General features: G+C 40.4%; 1 protein-coding gene across 1 annotated transcript in view; it reads left to right on the top strand.

Moving 5' to 3' along the window:
- The window catches only part of syn2b (synapsin IIb), a 106497-nt gene that overhangs the window by 25649 nt on the left and 57543 nt on the right, over positions 1-23305 (top strand). The window contains exons 2-3 of the mRNA XM_079597518.1: positions 19591-19648; positions 21966-22057. Coding sequence (XP_079453644.1) covers positions 19591-19648; positions 21966-22057 — 150 coding nt within the window. The remainder of the gene's footprint in view (positions 1-19590; positions 19649-21965; positions 22058-23305) is intronic.

The following is a 23305-nucleotide window of genomic DNA, read 5'->3' as shown; positions in this document are numbered from 1 at the left end:
ATGCTAATCAATGACTAGAAGATAACTACATATAATCTACATAAATTCATCAACTAACCATTCAGAAATGTCCTGTTGCTTCTACATGTTGTTCTTCTTCTCGAGTCTCTCCATCATTGTCTGACTCCGTTTTAACATTAAACGTTTTTGAAATGTTCAGTGTGTGTGTGTGTGTGTGTGTGTGTGTGAGTGTGTGTGTGTGTGTGTGTGTTTTTGCTCACCCTCAAAGTGACAACTTTAACATAAAATATCTGTGGGGTATTTTGAGCTAAAACTTCACACACACACACACACACACACACACACACACACACACACACACACACACACACAAGCTTTCATTTCTATCCTTGTGGGGACATTCCATAGGCGTAATGGTTTTTATACTGTACAAACTGTATATTCTATCCCCTTACACTGCCCCTATCCCTAAACCTACCCCTTACAGGAGACATTCTGCATTTTTACATTTTCAAAAATATATAATTTAGTATGTTTATTAACCCATTCCCCTCATGGGGGACCGCTGGCTGGTCCACACAATGGAGGTGATCTCAGGTTTTACTATCCTTGTGGGGACATTCGGTTCCCACAATGCATAATAAACCAAGCCCACACACACACACACACACACACACACACACACTCTGGGGACATCAGAGACTTATTTTACATTATGTGAAAAGGACATTATAGCACGCCTTTAATGTGGGAAAAAATAAATACTCCCTAACTGAGAAAGTCAAAAAGTGTTCCCTGCTCTCCCCTACATTATTACACACACACGCACGCACACACACACACACACACACACACACGGTGGCATGAAGTGTAGGATTCATTAGCATTCATTGTGACCGCGGGCAGAACGGTGAACAGAAGCTGAGCATGAAGAAGACTCTCGCTGCTCTCATAATTGGAAAAGTCTGAGCTGAAGAAACTGCTGTTGAGTTTCACCTGTAATAACACTGTCCTAAAACCTGTAATAACACTGTCCTAAAACCTTCATTGTAGATTCTGTAGTGGTCGAGACAGAAAGGGCATGTTGTGCTCTTGTTCTGCTCTGGATCTCTCAGTGTAAGATCTGAACGCTGGTGTCCTGTAGACACACTGGCTGTGGACGGCACCGACGGGCTTCTTATTACTGGATGTACTTTCTGAAGACACTGACTCGACTGAAGCTGCTCAGAGCAATACTCTACATTGATCGAAATGAATAAAACATAAACTCACAGAACTAATGGAGTAGCTTTAACAGAATCAATGGCTTTGCATTGCTGTGTTGTTTCAGAACAATTCTCAATTAAAAAATGTCTCATTGACGCACTATTATTACTATTGCACATGCAGTTATGCAAACCACCGCTCTCACTAACAGCTTAAAAAAACACTCAGGATTTACTAAAGACACGCAGTGAAAAGCGTAGACAGGGTTGTTTCTGCGGCTGATCTTATTGATTATGCATTTGTAGGAGTTTCCCTTTCAGACGCTAAATTTATGGCAGGAGAGTATTTCAATTATTCATGAAAGGTCATTTACTAAGGTTTGCAATCGTCAATTTACTGGTATTTGCACCATTATTTACCGCTCAAAATAACTGTCATGAATTCACACCAAGCTGGAAATAGTCCTCAATAGTTTTATTAACAGAACTTGCCAAGCGCTAACAACTGTGGCTATCCGGTATCTTAACAACAACAACACCCAAGCCCGTAGCTCCTCCTAGTGGAGAGTGGAGCTTACTGCAACAATCATTAAAATCACATCACATCTCCCCTCTTAAGTAAATTCCAATTAGCAGTATGTCAATATATTCAGATTATATCTTGAACTAAATACTTTACTTTTTTTTTTATATATATATATATATATAACAATTTAACTGTCACTGTAACTTCCATAATAATAATATCAGAACAAGAAGCCAGTACTGTAACACACTACACGACCAATAAAGGACATTTTCATCTTAAACATAGTCCTTAAACCTGGCGGGTGGTCTAATAGCTCTTCCGGCTAAGGTTCTCTTTGGAGAGGTGCCCGAACTCGGGGAAATAGTTGGAACACAGGACACAGGTGAACCAGAAGCAGTGAGAGGGATGTCTGTGTCACCCTGAGTGGTAAAATCACAGTCATCATTAGTCTCTTGTCCAGCACCTTCAGATGCTGGCTCGGGCACTTCTTGCAAATGCCTCCTATTCCTGCGGGCAACAGTCCCTTGGTCCGTTTGAATTAGATAAGACCTGGGCTCTTGAGCTTTCGCGATAACTTTTGCTGGGGTTTTCCAACCCTTCTCCCCATCCAGTTTGACATTAACCCTCTGGCCCGGCTGCAGTGTAGGCAGAGGTCGGGTTGAGTGACGCTTGTTGTAGAAGAAGCGGTAGGCAGCTTTGGATTGCTGGTCCTTAAGTCTTACCGCCTGATGGTCAATTTCAGTCGGGTTCAGCTGCTGTGGCAACACAGGAACTGTGGTTCTGATTTCTCGTCCGATCATCAGTTGAGCTGGGCTCTGGCCTGTTGCGGTGATAGCTGTGGCTCTGTAACTCAACAAGGCTAGTTGTGGATCCGGTTGTCGAAGGATTCTCTTTGCAATGGCTACGCTCCTCTCAGCAGCTCCATTCGCTTGAGGGTAGTGAGGGCTTGACGTCATATGCTCAAAGTTGTACTCCTCACTGAACTGGCGAAACTCCGCTGAAGCGAACTGAGGGCCGTTATCCGTAACTAGCTCAAACGGGATCCCCCACCTGGCGAACATGCACTTCAGGCGAGTGATGACTTGGTTGCTGCTTGTGGAAGGTAAATGAGAAATCTCAATGTAGCGTGAATAATAGTCTGTTGCTACCAAGTACTGTTTTCCTTCAAGCTCAAATAAATCAGCGGCTATCTTCTGCCAAGCTCCTATTGGCAGTGGTGTGGTGATCAGTGGCTCTTTTCTTTGAGTTGGTTTATGCTTGATACAAAACTCGCATGTTTTTACAAGCTCGGCAATGTCTCTCCCGACACCTGGCCACCACACTGAAATGTTAGCCCTTTTCCGGCACTTCGTGAGTCCCTGATGACCTGCATGTATTTGTGACAGCACAGTCTTTTGCATTGAAAGAGGAACAACAATGCGGTCATCATGCAGCAAGAGTCCATTGACTTCAGACAGGTGAGCTCTAGCGGCGTGATACTTGAGCAGGTTGTGTGGCAGGCGGGACAAATCTGAAGGCCAGCCAGTACTTGTATAACGAATCACCGATTGAAGAATTTTGTCGTTGCTTGTAGCTTCTCTCATTGCATTAAGTCTGTCTTTGGTGATTGGTCTAGTTCCAATCACTGCCTGAACATAAGCTTTGACGTCCTGCTCTGTGTCTGACTCCGTACCACCCTCCAGGGGGTTGCGAGACAGGGTGTCAGCAACAACAAGCTGTTTCCCTGGTACGTGAACAGCTTCTGCATTAAACTTCATTAGGCGCATCAATAACCTCTGACACCTAACGGGTGCTTTATCCAGGTCATAGCTGTTGATAAGTGGAACCAGAGGTTTGTGGTCAGTCTCAAGCACAAACCTGTCCATACCTTGTAAGTACCTCCCAAAGCGCTCGCATGCCCACACACTGGCAAGGCATTCCTTTTCTATCTGGGAGTACCTACGCTCCGTCTCTGTCAGTGTCCTTGAACAAAAGGCGACTGGTCGGAGTCCGTCACTGTGTTCTTGGTAGAGTGCGCCCCCTAGGCCATAACTACTTGCGTCTGCACTTACCACTGTTGGCTTTGTTGCATCATAATATGCCAGTACGGGTGCTGAGGTAAGCAAACCTTTTACCGTTTTGAAGGCGTCCTCTTGTGCTTCTCCCCATGTCCACACTGTGTCGCTCTTCAATAGGCTGTTTATAGGGTGCATGACAGTGGAGAGATCAGGAAGGAATTTTCCCAAGTAGTTTATCATTCCAAGCCTTTGACGCAGTTCCGTTATGTTCTTTGGGCTGGGAAGTTCCGCAATGGCTCTGACTTTCTCAGTGTCCGGTTTGATGCCATTTTTCCCAATGATGTGTCCAAAATAATGAATCTCATGTTTTCTGAATTGACATTTGTCTTTGTTTAGTTTAAGTCCTGAAGCTTTAATTGTTTTCATCACAGCTTGTAGGTTTTGGTCGTGGTCTTCCTGGTCCTTGCCAAAGATCAGAATGTCATCCATGACAACTTCAGTGCCGGTGTGACACCTCAGAAGTGAGCTCATTTTCTGCTGAAATATTTCCGGTGCCGATGTAATCCCGAAAGGAAGGCGACGGAAACAGAAGCGGCCCACGGGAGTAATAAAGGTTGTAAGTTTCATGCTGCTCTCATCAAGTGGGATCTGCCAAAACCCACTTGATGCGTCCACTGTGGAGAACACTGTTGCGCCTGACAGTTTTGGTGCAATATCCTCAAGCGTGGGAATAATGAACCTTTCTCTTTTCACAGCTTTATTCAGCTTGGTAAGATCCACACAGATCCGAGGTTTCTTGTTCTTTTTAATCACTGGCACCATAGGAGCACACCAGTCTGTAGCTTCCTTTACTTCTTCTATGATGCCAAGAGACTGCATGCGCTTCAATTCCTCCTCCACTTGAGGTAGGATTGGAAATGGGATGCGTCGTGGGGTTACAATGCTATATGGCTTGGTCTCCGGCCTAAGCTCTATTTTGACTGGCTCACAATTTAACAGTCCAATGTTCCCAAATACATCCTCATATGACTCGAGTCCATTTACTCTGCGAACCAATCCCATTTTGACTGCAGTTTTCCGTCCAAGTAAGTTTGTTGTGAAAGAGCCTGACATAACATAAATCCAAAATGGGAAAGTCTCCCTATGTTTTTCACAGTGTGTCATGAACTTGCCTTTACAATCTAGCTTTCCACCAGGGCTTGTGAAGGTTGATTTTGTCATCACCAGGGGAGGGCGCTGTTGCAGGGAGGAATATGTTTCCTCAGGAATCACTGTTACATCCGCACCTGTATCAATCCGGAATGTAACAGTCGTGCCATTGATTTGTAGATCTTCATACCATTTATCTTCATCATTTTCACTGCCATCAGCAACAGCCCCGAGAAACCATGCACTGCCCTCATCACTGTCACCACCAGTAGTTTTAATTGCATTCACATTCTTAGTTTTACACAGTGCTTCAAAATGTCCCATTTTATTGCATTTGCGGCAGCGTTTACCTGTAGCTGGACATGCACCGTAATCATGCTGTCTCCCACATCTTGTGCACATTATCTTTGCTTGATGTGTCACGTTCTTGTATTGTTCATCTTTGTTTTTGCCATACTTTTTATCGTACTGCCTAGACTGCTTGTACTTACGTGCATTAACGGCACCCACTTCAACATTTGTTGCTCTGGCGCTGACGTTTTGTGCTTTTATAAGCTCCGACTGACGCGCAATACTGATTGCCTTCTCTAATGTCAAGTCCGGTTCGAGTTGTAACTTTTGCGACACTTCTCCATCTGCGATGCCGATGACAATGCGATCCCTTATCTGTTCGTCTTTAGTCGTTCCAAAATCACAGTGCTCTGCAAGCTTATAAAGCTCTCTGACAAACGCCTCCACGCTCTCTCCATGGAGCTGTGAGCGTCTATGGAAACAGGCACGTTCATGTATCGTATTCCGCCTTGGCACAAAATGTTCATCAAACTTTTTCAAAACCTCTTCATAATAGTGCTGCACATCATCCGGAAATGTAAAGGTGCTAAAAATAGGTTCTGAGTCTTTCCCCATTGCGTATAACAGCGTATTCACTTGTATATCATCGTCTTCTTGGTTTAGCTTAGTTGCTATCCGAAAGCGAGAAAAACGCTGTCTCCAGATCGGCCACGCCGAAGGCTGGGTGAAGTCAAACGATTCAGGAGACTGAAACTTAGCCATCTCGTTGCTTCAATCTTGTTCACCGGGCGAAAGATCCGACTTCTGACACCATGTCATGAATTCACACCAAGCTGGAAATAGTCCTCAATAGTTTTATTAACAGAACTTGCCAAGCGCTAACAACTGTGGCTATCCGGTATCTTAACAACAACAACACCCAAGCCCGTAGCTCCTCCTAGTGGAGAGTGGAGCTTACTGCAACAATCATTAAAATCACATCACAATAACCATGTCTTAAAACAGATGCTAGTTTGCATTGCAATAAGTAGATTGTGTTGATCATTATGGAAATGATCCGGCTGCCTCTGTGTTCATTAATGTGGAGGTGTGATCTAGTCATTAATGTTAATGTTAATGTGTGATCTAGTCATTAATGTTAATGTTAATGTGTGATCTAGTCATTAATGTTAATGTTAATGTGTGATCTAGTCATTAATGTTAATGTTAATGTGTGATCTAGTCATTAATGTTAATGTTAATGTGTGATCTAGTCATTAATGTTAATGTTAATGTGTGATCTAGTCATTAATGTTAATGTTAATGTGTGATCTAGTCATTAATGTTAATGTTAATGTGTGATCTAGTCATTAATGTTAATGTTAATGTGTGATCTAGTCATTAATGTTAATGTGTGATCTAGTCATTAATGTTAATGTGTGATCTAGTCATTAATGTTAATGTGTGATCTAGTCATTAATGTTAATGTGTGATCTAGTCATTAATGTTAATGTGTGATCTAGTCATTAATGTTAATGTTAATGTGTGATCTAGTCATTAATGTTAATGTTAATGTGTGATCTAGTCATTAATGTTAATGTGTGATCTAGTCATTAATGTTAATGTGTGATCTAGTCATTAATGTTAATGTTAATGTGTGATCTAGTCATTAATGTTAATGTGTGATCTAGTCAGTAGATCACGCTTTTTTCACACTTTTTTGAATTGCGCTCTCACACTAATTTGCCCTGTTTAGTAAATCTTGCCCTAAGTCATATTTATGAGGTTAAAATGTTTTAAGGCATAGTTTTGACTTTATATCTTAATTTTGACATTTTCATCTCATAATTATGACTTTTTATGTAGAAAATGTAGAAATTGAAGTGCAGCTGGTCGAAAACAAAACTAGAGGTATTTCGCATTTCGTGGAAAGATAGTGTTACTGCATACGGAAAGGCCTTAAAAACTGCTAGATCTGCTTACTTTTCAAAGTGCTTACGAGAACAAACACAACCAGGGATTTATTTTATACAGTGGCTAAATTAACGAGAAATAAAGCTTCAACTTCAGACATTTCCAAATAGCACAGCAGTAATCACTTTATGAATTTCTTTACTTACAAGATTAATACTATTAGAGAAAATGATAATCATGCAACCGTCTACAGTATTGCATCAGACGTCGTGCTATAGACCCCCTGAGGAACAATTACATTCATCCTTTGCTATAGGAGACGAAGGTTTGACTAAACTTGTTAAATGATCAAAATCAATGTTAGACCCATATACCAACTAAACTGCTGAAAGAGATGCTTCCAGAAATGAACCCGAATGAATAATGCCGAAATGAACTCTGTTTGCATCATTTAATCATTTTCCTGTTATCACTGTAAAGCTGCTTTAAAACAATCTGTACTGTATAAAGCACTATATAAATAAAGGTGACTTGACTTAAAATCTCAATTTAATTTTATTTATCTCATAATTAAGTATGTCATAGTCATAATTTTTATTTTATCTCATAAAACCTGTCATAAAGTCAAAATCAAGACTTAATATGCCTAAGTTTCAACTTTATGTCATTATCAAGATTTACCACACAGCATGATTTCGTGCTTATATTATAAAAAATGTGTTAGAAATGCCTATCTATAGAAGAGAGACGTGTCTCTGATGTGTTACAATATCTCATTAACAACTAATTGTTTAGTTCAGTTCCATACACACTGTGTAGACAAGTATAGACTATTTTTCGTGACAACTGAATTTAGCTGCAGTGTGTATGTGGCCTTTGTGTTGTAATACGTCACTGTGATTGTGTTGTTTTGTCAAATCAAAGCCTCACGACAGACGCCTCTATATAGAGTTAATAGCCATAATAATGTGGCTCATAATCAGTGATATTGACGCTTCCCCCAGAGCACAGATGAGCTTCACGCTCACTAGGACACTTCCCTCCTCTCATTCACACACACAGAGGATGGCAGGATCAAAGCGGGCGACGCTGATTAGTTTCGCTCTTGTATCTGCGGTTGGTAAGCTGCAGTGACGCAGAGGAGGGCATGGAATCACTTCCCCGATTCAGAGGGAGGAAACTGGGAGGGGGAATGTGCTCAGGGACGTCCTGGAGCTCGAAACAAGCTTGACACTGTCTTTAGTCCTGCAGGGTTTCCAAGTCAAATCACGCGATTTTCTACACATTTCATACACGTTTAATCACAAAACCTCCTCAATACATTGGCTTTAGCTGTGCTATAATACGCTGTATAGTAACAGCTAGACACTTTCACAGTCTTGCTGTAGTTCAGGCTCGACTAGAACAGGTTTTCCTGCTTGAATGTTGATTATTTTCCTCATATTCTCCAGTGTTGCGGCTCCTCTCTTCCCAGTCTGTCAGTAACGCTCTGTTCACTTCCTGTCTCTATGAAGCCCCTCCTCCTGAAAAGCACACTGTGCTCTGATTGGTCGGCTGGAGCAGTGTATTGTGATTGGTCGAGCACTCGAGCGTATTTGGGGAAATGTCCCGCCCCTTATGATTGATTTGGAAGGACTTCGAAACTTTGCAGAGCTTTTTCATGTCTGACCCTGGACCAAAGACTGCATCATCTATATAACCAACACTACACACTCTAAAAAATGCTGGGTTGTTTTAACCCAATTTTGGGTCAAATATGGTCAAACCCAAATGTTGGGTTAAAAATTTAGTTATAAAATGTAACCCAACGGCTGAGTTTGTCTGAGTTTGTTCTCTTCTGGCTCTCAACGAAGGCGGTCGCATTTTCTCTCCCTCTCCTCCCCCTGACCTTCCCTGCTTCGCTCCTCTCGTCTAGTCTTATGTCTTAACTTTGAGAGACTCTCTCCGCACTGCTCTACAAACTAAAAATCATGGATTTGATCAACTGGTCTCTCAACGCAATTGACACCATCTTCTCGACGAGAAGCTTGGGTTCGGGGGAACCTGACTGCCCTGCCGGAACGTTCGCAGCTGGCTACACGATGGACGCGTGGGAGAGGTGGCGGGTCGTGTGTCTGGCGGCTCTTTCCGTGGAGGACATTGAAGATATCTACCTATTCGGAACCATGATAACAGGTCTTTTGCTGACTGGATTAGGCATTGCCCTGGTTTATCAAGAAATTAAGAAGACGGTGGCAGCTGTCCAAAGACCCACAATGCTGCCCGGCATGATTGAAGCTGTGGGCAGAGCGGTCAGCACTCAGGCGGGGACTATTAACCGCATTATGGATAACAACAGGGAGATGACCCGAAAAATGGATAACATCATTGAGAAGCTCACGGCTTTGCAAAAGCTGATGGACCAGAATGGACTAAGAGAGTAGTCGTGCAAAGGAATGCGGCTACTCGCCCCAAGACCAAATAATCCCAATCTTATCTGCTTTCGGCCCCCCTCAACCAGCACTGGCCTCGGCCAAGGCCGCTGTTGGAACAACGACTCCCCCGGAAGAGCACTGCAGTGAGCCGCTCTTGCTTCTTTCCCCCTTTTTTCACAGACACCTGCTGATTGTTGACTCTGTTTGGGACCTAATCAAGGTTGTCTCCATGGCAACTTGCTGTGTTAACGCTATAACATCCTGCGGACTGAGGCACCGAGATTTGGATGCCAGGCGGAGCGAATCTCCAGGCCTACACATACACAAACTCTTACATATATATACAGATATGCAATCACCCCCCACCCCACATCCCTCGCCTTCGCCGCTTTGTACCCACCAGCCTGGCGGGCGGGTCTGTGACCAGCGCCGAATATGGCTGCAGGACCGGATGGCTGTTTGCCTGTGCTGGGTCACCTCCATCCCCCACTCCCCTCCCCTGTTGCAAGTCTTGTGGATTCATGTCGTACTGATTATGTGCTAATGTTGCTGAGGTGTTTTTTTCCTGTTCCCAGACTGTACTCCTCACAGGAGCATAGTCTGGGAATTGCCTTTTTTTCCCCTCACCTATCCTCATGTCATGCTGTATTATTTTCCTCAATCCTCTGTCTCCCTGTCTTGTCTACCCCATTGTGTATGTATGTTTGTGTATGGACAGGTTGATGGCTAATTTCACTGGTACTTGTGACTAAGTGACAATAAAGGCTACTACTACTATTTGACCCAAAGTTGGGTTAAAACAACCCAGCATTTTTTTGCGTATAACAAACACTATATATCCAACACTATATAACCAACACTATATAACCAATATATAACCAACACTATACAACCAACACTATATAACCAACACTACTGTATATAACCAACACTATATAACCAACACTATATAACCAACACTACTGTATATAACCAACACTACTGTATATAACCAACACTACTGTATATAACCAACACTACTGTATATAACCAACACTATATAACCAACACTACTGTATATAACCAACACTATATAACCAACACTACTGTATATAACCAACACTACTGTATATAACCAACACTATATAACCAACACTACTGTATATAACCAACACTTCTGTATATAACCAACACTACTGTATATAACCAACACTATATAACCAACACTACTGTATATAACCAACACTGTATAACCAACACTACTGTATATAACCAACACTACTGTATATAACCAACACTACTGTATATAACCAACACTACTGTATATAACCAACACTACTGTATATAACCAACACTACTGTATATAACCAACACTACTGTATATAACCAACACTACTGTAGATTTTGCTCCTGTCTGCCTCGCTGTGACTGCTGCTGTGAGTTTGTTTGCTGCGTCTAAGCCTCGTATTAGCTTCGTATTTCTTGCTGTTTTGTTTTTGAACCATCATTTATTATCGTTTCTAGTTGCTTATACTACTAAATACAGCTTACCCAACATCTTAGATCAACCTGACACTGCTAGCTTCCGTTATTGTCAGCACAACACGCTAACTCGCTAGCCTTTTAACGCACCACCCGTGCGCTCAGTTATTTATTTTTCTCGCGCGCGCCCGCGCCTTTGAGTTCATAAAAGCCCAGGTGAGTAAGAATCAGTCATCAAACACGGTGAGTAATGTCTTCTCCTGTTATTGTCACCTGCACTTCATGTCACATGTTTACCATAGCCTTCTCTGTCGGCAACATAGGATTTATATGTGATAAATGCAAGGAGACAGTCAGGCTGACGGAGAAGATTTCAGAACTAGAGACACGCATCCAAACTTTAATCGAGAATAGTAAGAAGAGTGCTAGAGCTTTAGATACTATTTTGGATGCGCCTAGCCTAGTGAACTCTTTACATGAGTCGGTTCCGGCTGAAGTAGAGCCCGTGCAGCAGGGCAGATGGGTGACAGTGAGAGATCGCTCTAGTCGCGGATCAAAAAAACACTTTTCCGTTCCGATAACAAATCGATTTGCCCCGCTCAGTGAAACACCCACTGAGAATTATTCTGATTGTGCCCTAGTTATTGGCGATTCTATTACACGGAACGTGAAAATAGAGACACCAGCCACCATAGTCACATGTTTGCCGGGAGCCAGAGCGCCTGACATCAAAGCAAATTTGAAAGTGCTGGCTAATGCTAAACGTAAATTCTCTAAGATTATTATTCACGTCGGCACTAATGATGTTCGACTCCGCCAGTCGGAGATCACCAAAATTAATATTAAAGAGGTGTGTGAACTCGCAAGTACGATGTCAAGCACTGTAATTTGCTCTGGCCCCCTTCCTGTTCGCCGGAGTGATGAGATAGTTAGTAGATTGTGTTCACTCAATGGCTGGCTGTCTGGGTGGTGTCCGCAGAATAATATAGAATTCATAGACAATTGGAAAAGTTTTTGGGGCAAACCTGACCTGTTGAAAAGAGATGGTATTCATCCCTCCTGGGATGGTGCTGCTCTTCTCTCTAGTAATTTGGCTCATAGTCTTAGAGATAAAACATGACAATCTGGGCCTCAGGTCAGGAAGCAGACAGACTGGCTTACCCGACCGTCTGCTAGCGGCCTCACGTCACCAAGGTCAGATAAATCCCATCACATAGAGCCTCTTTCACCTAGATATCATCATATAGAGACTGTGTCTGTTCCCCGAACTTGGAAATCAAAAATACGTTCAAACCCATCTAAAGTTAAAAATGTAATTGATGTTCAACGAATAAAAAACAGATATAATACGGATGAGCAAATGATAAAGCTTGGGTTGCTGAATATTCGATCTCTTACTTCAAAAGCGCTAATAGTTAATGATATGATTACAGATTATAACCTAGATGTGCTGTGTTTAACAGAAACCTGGCTAAAACCAAACGATTACATTGCTTTAAATGAGTCAACCCCACAAGATTACGGTTATAAACATGAACCTCGTCTGACACGCAAAGGTGTTGCTGTAATTTATAGTAATATTTTCAAAACCACTAAGAAATCTAGTTGTAAATATAATTCTTTTGAAGTGTTGGTGCTTAATGTAAAAATATCTAGTGTAAACGATAAATCACGTTTGAAAATTCTGCTGGCTACTGTATACAGGCCACCAGGGCACCATACAGACTTTATCAAAGAATTTGCTGACTTTCTATCAGAATTAGTATTGGCTGCAGATAAAGTACTAATTGTTGGTGATTTTAATATACACATTGATAATGAAAAAGATGCATTGGGATTGGCATTTAAAGACATTATAAACTCAATTGGAGTTAGACAACACGTGTCAGGACCGACTCATTGTCGTAATCATACTCTAGATCTAATACTATCACATGGAATAGATGTTGATGCCGTTGAAATACTGCAGCAGAGCGATGACATCTCAGATCACTATCTAGTCTCGTGTAAATTACATTTAGCCAAGGCTGCAAAGCCGTCTCCGTGTTATAAATATGTTAGACCGATTACTTCTGCTACTAAAGATTGCTTTATCAATAATCTTCCTAATCAGTTTCATCATCTCAGCATCCCGGATAGCTTAGAAGAACTCGATATTGCAACAGAAACTTTTAACTCTCTCTTTTCCAGCACTTTAGACACAGTTGCTCCGCTGCGCTTAAAGAAGATTAAAGAACATAGTCCAACGCCGTGGCACAACGAGCACACTCAGGCCCTTAAGAGAGCAGCCAGAAAAATGGAGCGCAACTGGAAGAAAACAAAACTAGAGGTGTTTCGGATTTCATGGAAGGAGAGCTCGACTGCTTACAGAGAGGCTTTAAAAGCTGCTAGATCTGCTTATTTTTCAACCCTATTAGAAGAAAATAAACATAATCCTAGGTATTTATTTGAAACAGTGGCTAAACTAACGAAAAAGAAAGCTTCAGGCCCAGAAGTTTCCAAGCAACACAGCAGTAATGACTTTATGAACTTCTTCACTTATAAGATCGATAATATCAGGGACAAAATTATAACTATGCAACCGTCTAATACAGTATCGCATCAGGAAGTGCATTGTAGTCTCCCTGAGGGAAAATTTGATTCATTCATTGCTATAGGAGAGGAAGAATTTTGCAAACTCGTCAAATCATCTAAATCGACAACGTGCATGTTAGACCCTATACCGACTAAGCTGCTGAAAGAGATGCTTCCAGATGTCATAGATCCTCTTCTTAATATCATTAATTCATCTTTGTCTCTAGGATACGTACCAAAAAACTTTAAGCTATTTATGATTAAACCGCTTGTTAAAAAACAGCAACTTGATCCTACAAAACTAGTCAATTACAGGCCGATCTCTAATCTGCCATTTCTGTCAAAGATATTAGAAAAAGCAGTATCCTCACAACTGTGTTCCTTTCTTGAAAGAAATGATATCTGCGAGGATTTTCAATCCGGATTTAGACCGTACCATAGTACCGAGACAGCTCTCGTTAGAGTCACAAATGATTTGCTCTTATCATCCGATCGTGGTTGTATCTCTCTATTAGTATTACTTGATCTTAGTGCTGCATTTGACACCATTGACCACAACATCCTTTTAAATAGGCTCGAACATTATGTTGGCATTAGTGGAATTGCACTAGCATGGTTTAAATCATACTTATCTGACCGTTATCAGTTTGTAGCAGTAAATGAAGAGATGTCTTATCAATCACAAGTTCAGTATGGCGTACCACAAGGCTCAGTACTAGGACCGCTGCTGTTCACTCTGTATATGCTACCATTAGGAGATATCATTAGGAAACATGGAATTAGCTTTCACTGTTATGCCGACGATACTCAGCTGTATATTTCTTCAAAACCTAACGAAACCTACCAATTCACAAAATTAACGGAATGCATAGCTGATATAAAAAATTGGATGACTAGTAATTTCCTACTACTAAATTCAGAAAAAACAGAGATTCTAATTATTGGACAAAAAACGTCCACACGTAATAACCTAGAATACTGTCTAACACTTGATGGCTGCTCTGTTAAGTCTTCGTCGTCGGTTAGGAACCTGGGTGTGCTCTTTGATACCAATCTTTCATTTGAAAGTCATGTGTCTAGTATCTGTAAAACCGCTTTCTTCCATCTTAAAAATATATCTAAATTACGTCATATGCTCTCAATGAATAATGCAGAACAATTAGTTCATGCGTTTATGACCTCAAGGCTAGATTATTGTAATGCTCTACTGGGTGGTTGCCCTGTACGCTTAACAAACAAACTACAGCTAGTTCAAAACGCAGCAGCTCGAGTTCTTACCAGAACCAGGAAGTATGACCATATTAGCCCCGTTCTGTCAACACTGCATTGGCTGCCTGTTAAACATCGTATAAATTTGAAAATATTGCTGATCACTTACAAAGCACTAAATGGTTTAGCTCCGCAGTACTTGAGCGAGCTCTTAACGCATTATAGTCCTTCACGTCTACTGCGATCTCAAAATTCCGGCCAGTTAATAATACCTAGAATATCAAAATCGACTGCTGGCGGTAGATCCTTTTCCTACTTAGCACCAAAACTTTGGAACAGTCTTCCTACCATTGTCCGGGAAGCAGACACACTCTGTCAGTTCAAATCTAGACTAAAAACACATCTCTTCAGCCTAGCATACACATAACACATTATAGACTTCTATAATTAGGCTGCATAGTTTAGAACAGCCGGGACCGGGAACACTTCCCGTAATCCTGATGTACTTGGTACATCATAAGAAGGATGGCGTCTACGCTAATATTAGTCTCTCTGTCTATCCCGAGGTTTACTGCTGTCCACCGGAACCAGGCCGTATCCAGATCTGATGAAGGACCAGCGCCAGGACACGACGACGCCGCTGACCTGAAGTGTCAACCAGTCTCTCCTCCTCTCCACTCCGACTTCAACCAACCGGAACTGGACAAATACTCTGATTCATTCTGAACTTCATACACTGTTCACTCATTGGCCAGAGGAGAACTGGCCCCCGACTGAGCCTGGGTTCTCCCAAGGTTTTTTTCTCCCTTCTGTCAACTGATGGAGTTTTGGTTCCTTGCCGCTGTTGCCTTACCTTATGGCTTGCTTAGTTGGGGACATTTAATATTCAACAATATTATAGATCTGCCTTAAAGGTGGACGATGATGTAATTGTTTTTTGTATTATTTTCATGTTATCACTGTGAAGCTGCTTTGATACAATCTGTATTGTAAAAAGCGCTATATAAATAAAGATGACTTGACTTGACTTGACTATATAACAACACTACTGTATATAACCAACACTATATAACCAACACTACTGTATATAACAACACTACTGTATATAACCAACACTATATAACCAACACTACTGTATATAAGAACACTACTATATATAACCAACACTATATAACCAACATTACTGTATATAACAACACTACTGTATATAACCAACACTATATAACCAACACTACTGTATATAAGAACACTACTATATATAACCAACACTATATAACCAACACTACTGTATATAACAACACTACTGTATATAACCAACACTATATAACCAACACTATATAACCAACACTATATAACCAACACTATATAACCAACACTATATAACCAACACTATAACCAGAGGAGTGATTCAGCCAGTGACCTACAAGTTCCTCTTACTATCAGTCAGTTAAAGATAATCCATGTGTGTTCATATCACACTTGTTCTGCTCGACGGCGCTCTTTACTCACTGGCACTCTGGAAAGAATAATCCAAAAATATTTCAGTACGGCAATGAGCTGAGATCTGCCAAATCTGCGGAACTGGCAATGGACCAGAACGAAAACGTGACAGTCCTATCAGTTCTCCTCTGCTAGCCTGCAGAAAACTGATGACTTAATTACGAAATGTTGAGCAGGACTCCTTGAGCGCGCCATCAAACATCCCGTCAGTGTGAACCCTAACCGGAGTGATTCACAGCGGCCGCCAGAGCCTAGCTCGCCGTTCTTTCACACGGCACCACAAGAACATCTTTCTGTGGGAACATCATGATCCTCTACAGGTGGAGCTTTCAGTAGATCATCTGACAAACCTAGTTATGAGGATTAGATATGAATATCTAAATGAGATCAAATAGTGACAAGATTTTTAGCATTTCTAAAGATCATTTGCCTGTGTTTCGCCTATTTAATGTTGCGTCAGGTGAAAATCTTTAGTCTGATCAGCTGATATACAGTAGTCCCAGCAAACCAGGTCTGGGGAACCCATCAGATCTGTATCACAAATGCACCAGTTTAATAGTGTTCCTGAGCCTTATCGTTAAAATAAACATAAAATAGTCATATCTGAACAAATTATCCAGGCTTATTTGAGCTTATTTGAGTTTTTGGATAATGTTCTCTCAAAGTTATGAACAAACGCTCTTCCAGTAACCTTGTTCACAGCAATCTGGTCTTTAATGATGTTCTCAAAACATTAGCCTATATCGTTTATAAAATTAAAAAAATCTGAAATGTTTTAGTCGGATGTTCTTCTAACATTTTTTAAATGTTACTACTAATGTTCAAAAGTAACATTCCAGTTATGTTTGCAGAATTATACAATGGAATGTTCCTTTAACATAACCAAGAATAAAATAAGAATAATTGAAAGATTTAAAAAACTGGTTGCTTTGAACGTTCAGAGAACATTCAGAAATAATGTTTTACAACTTAATGGGAATATTGGTAGAACGATCTTAGAACACAGTTCTGTTTGCTGGGACCGTCAGGTAGTGAAACCTAGATCTTTATATGTTGCTCAAACCTGCCTTTGGTTTCTTTCAGTGTGTTGATTTGAAAGACTTCTAGAAGCAGAGCTGTTTTCCTGACGCCGCTGACCGTTGCCACTCCCTTAATCATGTTGGGTTAAAAAATAACCCAACGAGTAACCCAACTATGGGCTGGTATAGCACCTTCCCAACTGTTAATGCATTGGGATAAAAGCCAGATGGGTTAAATGTAACCCAACAGTTAAGTTAACAATTATTATTTTATTATTTTAAATAAATAAAATACACATTAAATAAAAATTTAAATTACAACTGAACTAAATATTGGGGAGTCTAGAATTTAATTTAAATATACATAATTGTGTAAATTCTAAATACATAAGTGTACATATACACGCTAAAAAATGCTGGGTTGTTTCAACCCAATTTTGGGTCAAATATGGACAAACCCAAACGTTGGGTTAAAAATTTAATAAAAAAATTTGACCCAACGGCTGGGTTTGTCCATAGTGTGTGTGTGTGTGTGTGTGTGTGTGTGTGTGTGTGTGTGTGTGTGTGTGTGTGTGTGTGTGTGTGTGTGTGTGTGTGTGTGTGTGTGTGTGTGTGCAATATACAATATACATGTTTAACCCAACAGCTGGGTTATTACTAGAAATGACCCAATGATTTTTTAAAATGACCCAACCTTCTCTACACTCTAAAAAATGCTGGGTTGTCTCAACCCAATTTTGGGTCAAATATGGACAAACCCAAACGTTGGGTTAAAAATGTAATTTAAAAATGTAACCCAACGGCTGGGTTTGTCCATTTTTGACCCAAAATTGGGTTGAAACAACCCAGCATTTTTTAGAGTGTACTGTGCCGAGTCCCTGCTGTAGACGATGAGCCGGACTGAGGAAGGGTCACTGCTCGTGAACACCATCAGATGTACAGTATGAGCTCCTGAAGCCCAGAACTGCTGTGAGAACGCCCATCGTCCTTCAGGGTCACTTTATAACTCCTGTTATTTGGCAGAGCTCTTGTTCATTACATTATCCCATCCATTGCACACACATTTTAATGCTGTCATTCTGAAATAGAGTGTGTCTGGCTTCCGGTGTCATTCTCTTCCAGATATTTCAGCCGGACAATAGCTTTCCCGATGAAAAATAAGGTGCAGCTCCAGGAATTATTGTGCATTTCATGACACATTCTCTGAGCAGTTCTAACTGACAGCTGGCACTTTATTTCTTTATTCCCTCACAGACGCTTCCGCTGACACACACACACACACACACACACACACACACACACACACACACACACACCACACACGCACACACCACACACACACACACACACACACACACACCTCTAGGGTGTGATGTTTGAATGGTGCGTGTGGGTGGGTGGCTGTTGCTAAGTGTTTTTCTCTGCAGTTGCTAGGGTGTTATGAAGGTTACTACGGCTTTGTTGTTCAGGTGTTGTATTATTAAGCAGGGGATAGCACTAGAAACACTGAGACATGCCTTTGCAAAGACCACTAACTGACTATATCACACCAAGAGGAACTGCATCCATTCCTTTTAATGCACTGGGAAAAAAGAAACTTCTCTCAGAAACTGTGCGCTGTGCACAGTCATTATATGAGACATTCGCACAGATGCTTTTGCATGTTTGTTTCCGATCGGCTTCAGTTTTGTGTTTGATAAGTGTTCAATACTGCCTCAATTAACATCAACCAAACGGTGCACGCGCTGGCACTACATCTAACAGCTGTATTCCTCTTCTTCAGTTGTTTTGTGCACACACCAAAAAGTGCATTGGAGATGCTGCCATCTAAAGGAAATTCAATATTACATGACATACTAATGTCCTTCCTTTAGATGGCAGCATTGGACAGTCCATCATGGTTCTGGTCTGGATCCAGCGGTATAAAGGACTCAGATGTTAACTTTGACCCGCGGTTTGGGAACATTCTGCAGTGAGATGTTATTTCTTCACATTAACATTATGAGCTTGAAAGTTGCAAAAGCAAAGACATGCTTGCAGCGAGATGTTGATGTTGAGATTCTGTTTCACTTGTTCTGCATATGAAGAGAGTAAAAGACAGATATCAGCCATCTTTCCTTCTTTTCTCTGATTCCTCTAGTGTGTTCTCGACCCTGCTGTGCAGTCAGACTGCTTCTCTCGAACACACGAGAGTCAAAGAGATGTAGAAGCGTATCAGACCCAGCAGTGAACGCTGTCAGAACAGATGTGTGCAGCTCTGCATCTGCTGGTGTCTTCGGGCATTAAAGCTTCAGGGGTGGAAATGATGTTGGGCTGATTATGCATAAACTGACTCAACAACACTACAAGCATGCATGAAGTTATACCTTCTTTTTTTTTGTATTTCAGGGCAAAGATTTTCCGTGGGAAGAAGATCCAAGGAGATTATGACGTCAAAGTTGAGCAGGTAAAGCATTTCTTATAGCTTTAGACCCGCTTGCTATTCTCAGTGCGACCACACAAACCACATCTTCCCTCGGGTCATTTTGAAAATGAGTGTTCATCAGAGAGTCCAAGACTTCAGGACTTCTGTCGCACTTGAACCACGAATACACACACACACAAATGAATGGATTTTGGTGTTTGAAATTTAAAAAAGTAACACAATTGTTCACTCGTGGGTCAATTTGATGCTTCAGTACACATAGAAAAACCTAAAAATGCTCAAAATTCAAACTAAAACTTTATCAAAACATTATTGTATAATGTCTACATGTGTGTGTGAATGCACACTGAAGAGCAAAGACTTTAGGACCCAGAGGAACAGCTCATCTGCTCCATATAGAGATATAAGCCCATCTAGAGTCAGGAAATATCATCTTATATTATTATTTGTCCACAAGAGGTCGACAGAGACTCCCGATGTAAGATATTTAGAGCGGAATTATGCATGAAATTGTGAGTTATTTTGAACTTAAGTTGAAAGAATGTGAGGAATGTGATTCAATTACTATTTATTTATTATTTATTGAACAAATCTAGTAATTTTATCAAATAAAAAAATAACAAAAAATATCCAAAGAAAATTGCATTAAAAAAATAGAAAAAATATGATCAAAATGAAATAAAACAAGTATAATTTTAGGGCTTCGGGTCATTTTGACCGGCGAGGGAAAGATGTGTCACAGAGTGCGAGGGAAGGATGAGGGTGAAATATTGATTTGCTTGTTTTCAACCAGTTTTTCATTGGTTTTTATGTTCCATGCACACACACACGTCTCTAACACTGCATCCTAACTATAGTTGTCATGCGCTATATTTCCACTGAGTCTGCAAACACGGTTACTGTAGAAGTTATTCATTATGATTATAAGTGAAGACTGACTGCTCTATTTATGCAGTCGTTTAAAATTGCCTTTAGTCACAAAATAAAAAGGTTTCCAGAGCATTTTATGACATTGATATTCCGGACCACAAGTTGCTGATCGGAAGCCAATAGTATTGATCTGAACTGTATTGATCTGAACTGTGCAGTAATTGTCTGGATGGCTTTTAACCCGAGCAGAAGCACAGAGTCACAGAGAGATTGGTTATTGATCAAGAACATGTAGATAATAGAGCTGAGGTTGAGTTCATTAACTTATAGTCTGTCAATCACACACCGCTCCAATTAACACCGTGACTGAGAGCCTATAAGTGGACGTTTTATCAATGAACTTTATGCATATCAAATATGAGATAGCTTCGCATAGCCAGTTGTATTGCGTCTGAGTTTAAACCTCAGATTTAAGCTTGCGTTACATAACATGAAGATGAGGAAGAGTTACTCGATTCACACACTGCTGTTGGTCAAGATCTCAAGCTTTAATTAAACTGAGCGACGTGATCATCCGGGCATTATTCTGCCTCTTCAGTTATGCAATATACATCATTAGAAAAACATGTTACAATCATTTACCATATAGAAAATATAGTACAGCAAGGATATGTCCATTTTTTTTTTATTTTACTGTTTCATTTTTCTCTGAAGTCTAGTTTAGTTCGCAAAACCATAGGGACATTTTTCCAGAAATTCTGAATGAAATAAGAAAAACTGTTGGAGGAGAAATATGTGTTTGCCTGTTTTCCACATCGATGCTGTCAGATACATATCAAAAGAAATGGAGCTGTTACATTTATGTGTACTTATTAAACTTTAAAAAGGGCCTTTTAGAGACTCTTGTAGTTCTCAGGCTCGACTAGAACAGGTTTTCCTGCTTGAATGTTGATTATTCTCCTCATATTCTCCATTGTTGCGGCTCCTCTCTTCCCAGTCTGTCAGGAACGCTCTGTTCACTTCCTGTCTCTATGAAGCCCCTCCTTCTGAAAAGCACACTGTGCTCTGATTGGTCGGCTACTAACTAACTCAACCAGGCCCCGCCCCTTTATTATGCGCATTAATTATTATAATGAGGAAGAAACTCAAGACTACAATGGAGGCGTTTCAGGAGTTCAGAAACACACACTGATATAGAGAAGAACTGGAGCTGTACATGATCACACACACTAGTGAACACAAGCACAAGCTCTTTAAAGAAAACTTTGATATTGTTCAGAAAGATCTTCACAGAAGCACAACACAGGCATGAACTCCTGGTCATTTTTCAGGTGTTTTGTCCATATAATAATAATCTTAATCCTACTTATGACCTCAGTTTGACGGGGCAGATTCTGAATGCTAAACATATGCGTGTTGTATTTGTCATGATTATAGCTGCAGATGTGTGTGTTGTGTAATGTCCCAGGCCGAGTTCTCGGAGCTGAACCTCGTGGCTCATGCGAACGGCACGTGCAGCGTCGACATGCAGCTCGTCCGGAACGGGACCCGCGTGGTTCGGTGAGTTGTGCTTCTGTTGGTTAGCATGTGTGCGTGTTTGGTTTATAACTTATTATTAAATATATACATTTGCATATAGATCCACGCTCAACTCTCTTTACCTGTTCGACCAGTTTACCTGAGACACACTAAGCTGACAATTATGTTTTAAAGTTAACTGTTAGTTTTAAGATGTATATCTTTCTCTTGCAAGTAAATAGACAAAACATGTAATACACTCACTTGTTCAAAAAATAATACATTTTTGTTACAACCGCTGGGGTAACACTTTATTTTGATGGTCCCTTTTGAACATTCTGTTAACTATAAGTAACTGTGCAACTACATGTAAACTATCTCTCATTAGAGTATTAGTAGAGTATTAGTAGAGTGTTAGTAGAGTAGTGGTATAGTATTAGTATAGTATTAGTAGAGTATCAGTAGAGTATTAGTTGAGTATTAGTAGAATAATAGTAAAATATTAGTAGAGTGTTAGTAGAGTATTAGTAGAGTGTTAGTAGAGTAGTAGTAGAGTATTAGTAGAGTGTTAGTAGAGTATCAGTAGAGTATTAGTTGAGTGTTAGAAGAGTATTAGTAGAGTGTTAGTAGAGTAGTAGTAGAGTATTAGTATAGTATTAGTAGAGTATCAGTAGAGTATTAGTTGAGTATTAGTAGAATAATAGTAAAATATTAGTAGAGTGTTAGTAGAGTATTAGTAGAGTGTTAGTAGAGTATCAGTAGAGTATTAGTAGAGTGTTAGTAGAGTATTAGTAGAGTATTAGTAGAGTATCAGTAGAGTATTAGTAGAGTATTAGTAGAGTATTAGTAGAGTATTAGTAGAGTATCAGTAGAGTATTAGTAGAGTATTAGTAGAGTGTTAGTAGAGTATCAGTAGAGTATTAGTAGAGTGTTAGTAGAGTATTAGTAGAGTATTAGTAGAGTATTAGTAGAGTGTTAGTAGAGTATTAGTAGAGTATTAGTAGAGTATCAGTAGAGTGTTAGTAGAGTAGTGGTAGAGTATTAGTAGAGTATCAGTAGAGTATTAGTTGAGTATTAGTAGAATATTAGTAAAATATTAGTAGAGTATTAGTAGAGTGTTCGTAGAGTAGTAGTAGAGTATTAGTAGAGTAGTAGTAGAGTGTTAGTAGAGTATCAGTAGAGTATTAGTTGAGTGTTAGTAGAGTATTAGTAGAGTGTTAGTAGAGTAGTAGTAGAGTATTAGTAGATTGTTAGTAGAGTATTAGTAGAGTAGTAGTAGAGTATTAGTAG

Source organism: Phoxinus phoxinus, assembly GCF_949152265.1.
Source record: "Phoxinus phoxinus genome assembly, chromosome: 22".
Taxonomy (NCBI): domain Eukaryota; kingdom Metazoa; phylum Chordata; class Actinopteri; order Cypriniformes; family Leuciscidae; genus Phoxinus; species Phoxinus phoxinus.
Note: the sequence above shows the minus strand (reverse complement) of the source record. Positions and strands in the feature narration are given on the sequence as shown.